The sequence below is a fragment of the Triticum aestivum genome, chromosome 3A (assembly GCF_018294505.1).
Source record: "Triticum aestivum cultivar Chinese Spring chromosome 3A, IWGSC CS RefSeq v2.1, whole genome shotgun sequence".
Classification (NCBI taxonomy): Eukaryota; Viridiplantae; Streptophyta; class Magnoliopsida; order Poales; family Poaceae; genus Triticum; species Triticum aestivum.
The window spans coordinates 701,926,545-701,937,861 of record NC_057800.1 but is presented as its reverse complement, the minus strand read 5'-3'; the positions used below and the strand labels follow the sequence as shown (position 1 = coordinate 701,937,861).

Sequence of the window (11,317 nt, the reverse complement as noted above, 5' to 3'; positions counted from 1 at the left end):
AGTCTCCATAAGACTTATACCTACCAAGATGCAAAATTGATTCACAGAGAAAATTGAATTATGACAGAATATTCCATTGACTATGATGCAACCATTTAATATAACTACTAGTATTCCAAGCTCTTCTAAAATCAGATGATGTTTGCAAGTCAATAAGTGATATTTTTTTGCCTCTGTTTCATCGTCAGCTTCAAAACAGGATAGAAACAGAAAATACCCTAAATGTTGACTATTAAGAAGACCACTAGGTGAAAAGGTAAAATCAATTCCTAAATTCAAGAAATAGTGAGCATGGGGGATATAGAAAGCTTACAATTGAGCACTAAGACCACTAGATAATTAACAAAAAGCAAAGCCAAATCCGTCAGCTCAAAGGCAAATATTTCCAAAGCAGAGCAAAATGACATCTTTATTTTAGCATCAACGCACACAGTAGTCACTTCAGCCCGAAAGGTTATGAAGACAAGCGTAGATATCATGCAACCACATTACAACAAGAGCTTTTGATAATAACTTATATACATCAATGCAAAGCAAAGCAAAGAGGAGGCCAGTAGGCTCATACTTGGTCCAATCCATAGATGGTGCAGCTCATGAGGATATGACAACTAGGAAGAAAGAAGCACCATCTCACTCAACTGCCATCAGATCAAAAGCGAGGCACTACCAGCATAACTTTTTAGAGCCGGGAAGAAAGTTTGCTGGACAAGACTTTGTTTGAGCCGATATTCATATATGTGCAGGTCTCTATGACCACAATCGAAACTTTCAATCAATTTGCCATCACTGTCAACTTGAAGCAGCCACCCACGAAAATTGAGCAGCAAGAGCACGTCACCATCCCCTGAAACAAGAGAACTGATAATAACTTATATACATCAATGCGTCAAGAGAACTGAAACACATTGTGAATTTTTACCCATTACACGGTATGTTTTTTTTGCGGGATGTTCTTCTTTGAGAAGACGCAAAAACATCACTACGTATCAATGCATCCGTAGGAGAGAGATAGAGGGAGGGAGAGGGAGACAGTGTGCGTGTGTGTTATCTGTATAATTGTATATGCGCACAAGAAGCAACAACCCCAGGAGCACAAATGGTACACTGTGCTAGGCACCAAAGCTGCCCCTGCTTCGCTCTGCTCGGGGCTACGCGGATGGCGACGCAACCCTAGCGGCCAACCCCCTCCCCCTTCCCCTCCTTGCCGCCGTTGGAGGGGTCACCGAAGAAAGCCGCGCGGCTGCCAAGGAAGGTGGCAGCAAGGCCTTGCTGTTTCGTCTACACGCGGAGGGTTCTGGATACCGAGGCGGAGGCCTCGGGTGGTGCGGTGAGCGGCGTTCGCTAGTGTTCCTCCTTCCCTTGACCGTGCGGGCAGCGACTGGTGGACTCAAATACATAGGAGATCTGCCTGCTGCGAAGCAGTGACTTTTATTTTAAAAAATAGTAAAGTGCTATGAGAAGCACTTTTTGCACTTTTAATATATAGGGGATCTGCTAGAGATGCCCTAAGGGGAACTCTAAGAGGGATCACCAAATAGATGACACAAAATGTCCACCGACACGACTAGACGTGTCTGTATACAACGAGCAGTGCGTTGACCATCCACCCGTACTCATCAAATCCGGACAGTGGGTATGACTCACAGTGGACGGACCGAGAGGGAAAAAAATGAGTGAGACACATGTGCTAGGAGGAGATGTGGTCCAACTAATAGTGGGTTAGGCAGACGCCTGGACTCTCTTATATCCCCTCCCCCATTTGGTACTACTTTGGGGATTCTGAATATCCGAATTGGTCCGGACAAATTTCACAACTCGCATTGCATGGCATAAAGTGTCTAAACTATCCAGTTCAGACATTTGTGGGCGATTTGACGAACCACGTTGGAGTTGCCCTAATATAAGGTATGTATCTTGTGACCAAACGAACACCAAAATTTGAAACTGAAACTGATAAGCAGAGGCAACTGCTTCGTGTGACCATCGACAGCGCTCCCATTCTATGGCTTGGAAACTCAAACTTCCAATGCTTGAGAGTCGACCTAATACCTATATAATGCCATCTAAAAGATTGCTAGGTGATGGCAATAGAGGAAACCAGGTGAGCGTACTTTGGTGATGTGCTGGTTTGCAAATGGAAAGGTTTAACGCTACAAAGCACCAGTTTCAGTGTTCTATTGTCAGATAACATTTGGTATTATGGACAGAAACATGCAAACTATCAAACCTGCAATGAATAATAACATGAACGGTTAAAGCACGGACATCCAACAATGTCCGGAAGTGGAAACGCTGGAACAGATGCAAACTATCATCACAAGTTAATGTTGCAAGACGCAGGTCTTTCTAACCTAGCCGCTAGCACACCAACCCTTTTCCTTTTCGTGCTGCTTGCAACCGGAAATGTTCTAGTGAGTGGGTTATATTTTGTGAGACATTTACCAACTTAATAAAGAATGTGGGCGACTGAATAAAATCTGCAAGGGCTTTGTCTCGGCATTCATCGTATACATTGTTGGCCCAATAATTTAGAATAACTATGTTCTATATTTTCGGTGCCAAAACCTAAGATATTGCGGAATATTTGCACTGTCGAGTAGATATTAGCTATGACTTCCACAAAATTCAGTGAAATTAATGGAAAATGAGTCATAGTGAACAGAGGTTTGGTTTGCTAGTTCGCCATAGATAAATGGTGTCAACTACTCTTATGCAACCATTTATTTTAATGTGTAGTGCTCAAGCTGCTCTAAAAATTAGATGCAACTTGCACATCAAGAAACAGAAAAATCTCATTTCATCATGAGCGACAACAGATGGTACAAACCGGAAACACACTCAATATAGACTATCAAGAAAACCACTACATAAGAACGTAAAGTCAACTCTTTGACTCAAGGAAGAGGAACATGAGCCATAAAAATTTCTAACAATTGAATACTAAGAAAATCACAAGATAATTAAAATAAAGCAGAGTCAAACCATCAGCCAAGAAAATAGACACATGAGGCGGATCAGTTGGCAATTATGTACAAACAGAGCAAAATTACTAAGAAATTATAGCATCAACATACAGAATAGTCATTTCAACCCTCCAGGGTGCCAAGAAAAGCATAGATAAACACACAAAAGATAGAGCTTCTGATCACAATTTATATACATCAATGCAAAATGAAGAAGATGCCATCAGGCTCATACTTGATCCAATTCATAGATGTTGCAGCTCATAAGGATACAACAGTTAAGCTGCTAAGAAGCACCACCTCACTCAATAGACATCAGATGAATGGTGAAGTGTTCACAACAGAACTTTCTAAAGCCTGAAAGAAGGTATGCTGGACAAGACTTTGCTAAAGCCGATATTTAGACAAAAAGAAGTATTTGCGACCATGATCAAAACTGTCAATCAGCTTACCATCATTGTCAACGTAAGATAGACACCGATCAGAACTGACTAGCAAGAGCACGTCACCGTCCGCTGAAACAACCTCCACATTCCAATGGTCATCAAAGGCCTCAAACTTCCCCCGTATTTCTGCAACCGGCAATTTGATTCGATACTTGAAGTCCCAAACCTCGCTTTTGTAGTTCTGCAATACCCATATATCAATAGTTGTTTTGGCATAGTTATGGCTATATATGCCGAGTGTACCATCCATCTCAAAGGCATATGAGTTGGTGGAAACAATTGGAGCACGCATTGGCCAGAATGAATCAGCTATGGGGTCGAATACTATTATCACTTTGCTTTCACTCTGAAGCCGTACGTAGCTGCTTTCACTCACATAATAGACTGGGTACCAATGCAGGCTATCGCATACCAAGAGAGGTAAAGCATTGTGATGTTGACTCCTGCCACCCGATGTACCTCGGCGACTGGTGAGAGCCCAACGCAAAGACATAGTAGCCAAGTTGGTCTTCAGGCGTTTCATTGTAGCTATGGCGTTCAAGTAGCAATCGATACTCGCCAGTAGGTTCATGCGAGTACATCCCCAATAACCGCAAGCCCAGTTCATGTAGTTGTTGAAGGGGAGCAAATTGACGAGTGGCTAGGTTACAAACTGAGAAATCAATGGTGTCGGTCATGTTGTTGCACCTGGAGAGGATGAGAAGGCCATCGCAGGAAGCCTCTGGATTGAAGGCCTTGTCAAGATGGGCGACAGTGTGGAGCTGGGCGGCGGCAAGGCGGTCAACGGTGAGGATGTATTCTTCGTCTAACGCGATGGGGAGGGCTGGCTGGTGGGCATGGTGGGCAAGCAGGAAGGCACGGGTGGAGGTGGCATGGCGCCATGTCCGACGGACGGTGCGGCAACGGAGGAGGGATTTGGGGTCGAGGCGAACTAGGATCTCCCAGACGACAATCTCCTCCGGAAGGCTGCCGTCATGGCGAAGAGGCGCCGCTCCTGCCCTTGCGGCCTTGGCCATGGTCGTCGGCATCTTGGTTGTTGCTCCCTTGCAGGAACAAGATAAATTGTAGATTTATGTTGGCGGCGGCGGCGAAGGGGAGCGGAGGAGACGATAGAAAGGGGAGAAATTGACTAAGATGGTTCTTTTGCAAGGTCTAACTCTGCAGGAGATGAGAGAATTCCTTCTTTGGCCCTTCTGAAAAATATATTTCCTTAGTGGGACCCTAAACAATATTTTCTTTGCTATTTAAGACAATCTCAATTTTTTATGCCCTATTTGACGTTTCCATCCATTTCGTTGTTGAGTGCTACTTTAAAATATATGATTATCCCTAAAATGAAACACTTATTGACGGAGCTAGATCTGGCAGACTTCCTGGTAGGAGATCCTAAACTAGGCATCTAGGAATGACGGTAACAAAGACACATTTTACCCAAGTTCAAGCTTTCTGAAGGGATAATACCCTAAGTCCTGCATGTGTTTATTCCCGTTGGACTATGGACAGAGTACAGATAAACTACCAAGAATCATAAATTGTGTCTACCAGCATGGCCCCTCGATTAATATAGGATACTGGGTGTTCTAGGGTACAAGATCCTAGTTGCCTACACATGAGGAGGTAGATCCCTCCACGAATCCAATGTCTTATCATGTACGCATGTCTTCTGAATCTTCCTTGTATGCACTATGGGCTGTCCGATGCGGCCAGGACGAAACCGACAAGGAGTCCTCAACCGGACCGATCACCAGGAGTTGACGTGGTAAGTGGCCCCTTAGCCGGGACACTCTCTCTTATCTCTCTTAGAACTTCCCTCACTCTTTGGACATGATGAGCTTGACGACGTCGAGGCATGCCTCGATGCGTCGCTCGAAGACCCGCAACGCAAAGCTGTTGTGGATGTCAAAGTGAAGAGGCGCATGTCAGGTGTTCAATGAGACGCTGTCCATGAAGACCTGGCCCTAGCAGCCCCAGCAAGGTGCACGCGCTCTGTCGCCGGAGAACCGGTACTTCATGGACACCGTCAGGTAACTCTCGAGGCGCCTACTAGGCGGTCGATCCATAAACGATGGATGCATGTCGTGAGCACATGCCGGTCACCAATGCACATGGGCACACCATGCATGTGTGGCCGCGACGCGATATAGGTCATCGCTCACGACCATATGGCTACACATGCCACAGCCCACAGCCCAGCAAGCCGCCCTTGTTTTTCTGCGGATGCTCCATGATGACAAAAAGAACTGACGGGCTGGACAAAAGTGCCAAATTGAACTGGACAGTAGTGCAAAAACACTGACGGACTGGATGCTCCGTATAATAACTATGGATAGTTTTGTCCAAGCAACAAAAAACTTACAGGCTTTCGACAGAGCATGACAACGGACTGGCCGGAGATGCCAAATCGGGCATCAATTTTGGAGGTAGTGTCACAATGGGAAGAAATTCGTATTTTGGCCAAATAAGGAAGCGCATTTTTGAAAAGGCTCTAATAGGGAATTCTCTCACATAACACTCCTGGTAAGAAAACGAAATAAATATTTCACTAACAACACAAAATGAACATGACCTTTGCACATGTGTCAGAACCAACGAATTTACAACCTTTCACAACGTACGGGTGGATTTTCTTAGCAAATTAACCATGCAGGACAAATATGAGTGTGTGTAGTTATCAATTTGATGAACCAAAACGTAATGTGAATTATGTATTACACTTGTCTTTTTTTGTGTAGGCAGAAAATAAATTCATATCAATGTGTTCAATTAAGCTGATGTTCTAACTCCAAGTTTGATGAACACCTAAAGCATGAGCAACATATAGAACTATAGTACGAACGGGTCACAGAATGCACATGAAGTAGTCAGTTAGCAACATGAGATTGTACATACTAATATGACATATGGATCTTGTGACCAAACAAAGACCCCAAATTTGAATTTGAAACTGACAAGCAGAGGCAACTACTTCATGTGACTGTCGACAGCATTCTGTTCATTTCTGATCCTCCGAGTCGATGTAATGTCTATATAATGTCATCTAAAAGATTGCTAGGTGATGGCGGCAGAGAAAATCAAATGAGGTAATAATGTCTTATATTATGGGATGGAGGGAGTACTATTTTGGTGATGTGCCGAGTTGCAGATGAAAATGGAGTGTTTAACGCTACAAAGCACCAGTTAGTTTCAGCGTTATTTCTTCTCAGATATCATTGCAGACCGAAACATGCATATATACTATCAGACCTGCAGTGAATAAGAACATGAATGGTTAGAGCTTGCTCATCCCACAATGATCAGAATGGGAATGCCGGAACAGATGCAAACTATCATCACATGTTACTTTTGAAGAGGGTCGACATATCTCTTTCTAACCTAGCCACCAACACACCATCTTTTTCTTTTCCTATTGCTTGTAACTGAGAATGTTCTAGTGAGTGGCTTATACTCCGTGTGACATATATGATCGTAATAAAGAACGTGGGTGACTGAATAAAATCTGCAAAGGTTTTGCCTCGGCATTCACCATATACATTGTTGGCCCAATAATTTAAAATAACTATGTTCTATATTATCGGTGCCAAAACCTAAGATATCATGTGTTTTGGCAGTGCCAAATAGATACTAATTCTGAATTCCCAAAAAATTCAGCCCTAAAATGCCATTTTGAATTTCACATATCAACATTACTCAAAACAATGTAAACTGAGTCACAATGAACAGAGGTTTGGTTTGCTAGTCCGCCATAGCTAAATGGTACCAACTGCTCATGAGTATTTTTCCAATATAGCTAATCCCTTGGCAGAATATTACTTCCAGATTCATAATGGAAGTTTTCCTGACATTTCAACTAGAGACTGAGCTGATAATGCAGATGATGGAGATGCTGAGCGACTTAACAAAGACACATGAACAAGATGTGAAGCCGAATGGGGCCATTTAGCGCCATCATCAAATGAAGGATCTGTTCCTTCAAGTGAAGGGAAGACTGTAGCATCAGCGGTATTCAGCATTTTTTACCCTTGTTGGTACCAATTTGTGAACTATGAGCTTGTATTTAATTTGACATGCTGACTTGTGTACGTCACCAACAAGGTACAAAGTAGAGTAGGGCCCTGATAATTGAATTCAGCTAGTGGAATGTCACTAGTGCCAGGTAGCAACGCAATACTGCATACAATGATCTCAAAAACAGATATAACTAGGTGAAGAAGTAACAGATGTACAGTGAGAACTAGTAATAGAAGTAATAGATATCTCACCTGGCATTCCATGAATCCCCTGCAACTCTCTCACCCAGAAGTCAATATTCCAACACGTTTGAGTTCAATGTGATTGATTACATCTCCATGATCAGCTTTGTTACATAGCATGATCCAATCAACACATGTATCTCAGTTGAGGAATAGAGAGGCCATAGGTCATGAGAAAACAGAGGATGTGAGCATACACACTGCACAAGCACATGCCCCCAGGCCCCAGCCCCGTGGCGACAGCCGTTCAGCTCGCTCTGCTGCAGCCAAAGAGCACCAAAATCCGAATACAGTTTATGTTGAAGAGACTTCTTGATCAATCTCCAGTTTCACATAGCAGATATGCCTGCTGGATCAACTGATCTGGATGATGAATTTACTTTTACAATTTATTTCAAAACTCTGAACAAATGACCAGAGTGACTTTACCCTTGCTTCTACAGCCGTGCTGTCACACAACAGTGCAAAACCTTTTTGGCATCAGCATTCACAAATATGTACTTGGTAGTTAGTACAGCCTGGATGTGGATGGATGGTCACCAGGCAATTTATTCATGGGGCATGTAAATATGGATGGCAACAATCAATACGATCTGATACGCTTAATGGTTTTCCAGGACCCTGCAGATCACCCCAGACATTATATTTCCTAAACACTAGTAGCCACGGTAGACACGTGTTACAGCACTAGGGCAATTTTGACCCCTGATGTGACTGTCTGCTCGTCGAGCCCGTAGAGAGCATCGATGAGGTGCATCCTGAGAGAGGCAGGCCCTTTAGCCGACTCCATCCCAATCTCTCCGGCAAGCCCAAAGATGGCAAGAGCACACGCTGTTGCAGCCAGAGCATCAGAGGGATCCGCCCCGACAAAAGCCGCTATAAGAGCAGTCACGGCACACCCTGTCGCCGTGATCTTCTGCATCAGGGCCACGCCGTTGCTCGCGCTGACAACCTGCTCGCCATCCGTGATGAAATCAACTGCTCCAGATACCGCGACGACGGCCCCGCTGGACCGTGCCAATGCTTTCGAGGCTTGCAGGGCCTCCCCTGAGTCATGTGAACTGTCAACACCCTGCAGTTGGCCACAAGTATTAGTGCCATTAGAGGCAAGATGGAATATATACTGTAGGCGGGAATAGGCTTGGTATGCGTGTTGCTCATCTTCAAATAAGAGGGAGATAAGGCAATCAGGCAATCGTCCTGGAATCCATGCAAAAAAAAACTTCACTAACGCAAGGGACGTTTGACCAGCAGTCTAAAATTTCTTCAGACAGGATAAAATTGTTTTCCCTTTCCCATCTTATTAATGGAATTGGCATGGTGCCTGTGTTACCTCTCAAACTACTCATCGCTGTGGGGAAAGTGCTCAAGTGGGAGGAGGGACACAGTAAGACAATTAGTCGCTTTGTTGTCCCTCTCCTTTGTGGTTCTTCCATAGTATTGCCATTCTCTGTTTTCTGCACTTGTGATACAAGGTAACTTCAGCATGTTTGAACCTTACACGTTCTGTGCCGAACTGCTTATTTTAGCTTTCACTTAAAGCTGGGCTATGGTTTTTCTTTTAAATCTGAAATTAACCACAAGATTACATGGACGGCATATGTTTCCAGCAAGTCAATTTGAATGACAACCACAATGACCCCAAATGAGCTGAATGATCAATCTTAGTTTAAAATAACAGTACCAGGAGCACGTGGATCAAATAAGTTTATAACATTGCAGTGTCACAATCTATCATCTGATTTAGTTAATATTTTGTGCTGATCGAATCAACCCTAGGATTGGAAATTAGCAATCAGTTACTAATAGGATTGGATTTAGTTGAGGTACCTTGAAGGAGGAGGAGGAGCTGTCTGAGCTGGAGGCGAGGGCGAGGATCTCGGACGCGTTCCCCCTGACGACGGCGGGGCGGAGCGCGAGGAGCTGGAGGCAGGCCTCCATCCGGAAGCCGGAGGCGGCGACGGCGACGGGGTCGAGCACCCAGGGGCGGCCGGCTGAGGCGGCGGCGCGCATGGAGGGAAGCCAGTCCTCGGAGAGCGTTCCGACGTTGATGTAGACAGCGTCGCAGCGCGGGGTGAAGTCGGGGATCTCGCGGAGGCAGTGGAGCATGGCGGGGGAGGCGCCGGCGGCGGTGAGGGCGTTGGCGGCGATGTCCATGGAGACGAGGTTGGTGATGCACTGCACCAGCGGCGCCCGCTCGCGGACGGCCGACAGCAGCGCCCACGCGCGCCGGCCCCACCACGCCTCCGTCCTCTCCTCGTCCATGCCGACGCTCGCCGTGGGTCGGGGATTGATTTGGTTATGCGGCGGGGTTGGCGGCGCACGCGTAGATGGAGGAAGCGAGCCGAGGAATGGATATTTCAGTTTGGCCACTTATTATGTTTTTACCTAAAGTTGCATTTTGTGAATTGACGCTCGACTTTGAGGAAATCTTACTCGGCTTGAAATTAGTAAACTCAAATGATAAGTGACATATGTCAGGTGCGTGGTACTTTGACTGTGATGTTTTTCCATGGCAATTCCAGTCATACAAGGATGGCAATTTCTAATGACACACGGTAAATTTTTGATTCGATGACAATTTTAGTTACACAAGGATGGCAATTTTCAATGACACACGGTGCATTTATCACAAAAATAAACCGAAGCACTAAAGTTGCCATGCTTAGCAACTAAAGTTGCTATCCTCGTGTTACTAAACTTGCCGCTGTAAACATTCAGAGTTGCCATGGATTGAAGCGAGGAGGAAGAAAACAAACTTCTGTTTGACCCACCCGTCCTACATGGCAAGTGGGAAGAGAGAAAATCACTTGCACTTAGCCATTTTTCCATAAAAATTTGAATTAGGATGAAATTTATCCAGTTTAAGACTTGAAGGACCAAAAATCTCTCAAAGTTATTGAGGGGCCAAATGTATATTTTCGTGAACTTGAGGGTTTGTTATCTAAGAAAGTTGTTCTTAGAAGCAGAAAAATCATGAAAGGTAAAAAAATACAACAAGGTCCTTCGAGTTTGCTAACTGCGACTCACCTTATATCCTTCATGCCATCAGAAGAGGGAATGAAGACGTAGGACATATATGTGGAGAAAACTTCCTCCTCAATGTCATCGCAATAGTCATTCATCACATACGGTAGTATTTTTAGTCTAGTGAAATGTAATGCCTCGGTCACCACCACCGGTTCTCGGCCGTTACGCCTGGCGGTATCTAGACTGTCCCACAGACCAACACTAGTCTTCCCTCTCCACGTTGTCCTCACTCGTGCGCACCTGGGACCAACTTTCCAGTCGGCCACTCATCCTAGAATCGCTACAAGCCAAGCACGCCTAACTTTGGAGTTCTTTTTAAATGGGCTTTCGAAAAAGAAGGAATTTCTTATTGATATGCGTAATCTATCTATCCTATTAAGCCAGGCTCCGACATGAAAAGTTCAATACACACTTTTTCAAGCACTTGCACTTTTATAGAAACATGCAAAGCTATTTTTAACTTATGGTTGCAAAATCAAATGGCACATTTCACCCTACACCTAAGGTGTGTGTAGTGAGCTGTTGCGGAACGTAGCAGAAATTCAAAATTTTCTACGCATCACCAAGATCAATCTATGGAGTAATCTAACAACGAGGAGAAGGAGAGTGCATCTACATACCCTTGCAG

General features: G+C 44.5%; 1 protein-coding gene across 1 annotated transcript; it reads right to left on the bottom strand.

Annotated features, from left to right (window-relative positions):
- Positions 1-8,023: 8,023 nt before the first annotated feature.
- LOC123063347 (hydroxyethylthiazole kinase) lies at positions 8,024-10,015 on the bottom strand. The gene is made up of 2 exons (XM_044487106.1): positions 9,490-10,015; positions 8,024-8,731 (listed from the first exon to the last, which is right to left on the bottom strand). The coding sequence occupies exons 1-2, from the start codon at positions 9,922-9,924 to the stop codon at positions 8,339-8,341; spliced, it is 828 nt and encodes a 275-aa protein (XP_044343041.1). The 5' UTR covers positions 9,925-10,015; the 3' UTR covers positions 8,024-8,338.
- Between the last annotated feature and the right edge of the window lie 1,302 nt (positions 10,016-11,317).

Coding starts and splice junctions, on each gene's coding strand:
- LOC123063347 (XM_044487106.1), bottom strand. CDS start 9,924: ATGGACGAGGAGAGGACGGAGGCGTGGTGGGGCCGGCGCGCGTGGGCG. Junction 8,732..9,489: donor GCTCCTCCTCCTCCTTCAAG/GTACCTCAACTA, acceptor GGCCAACTGCAG/GGTGTTGACAGTTCACATGA.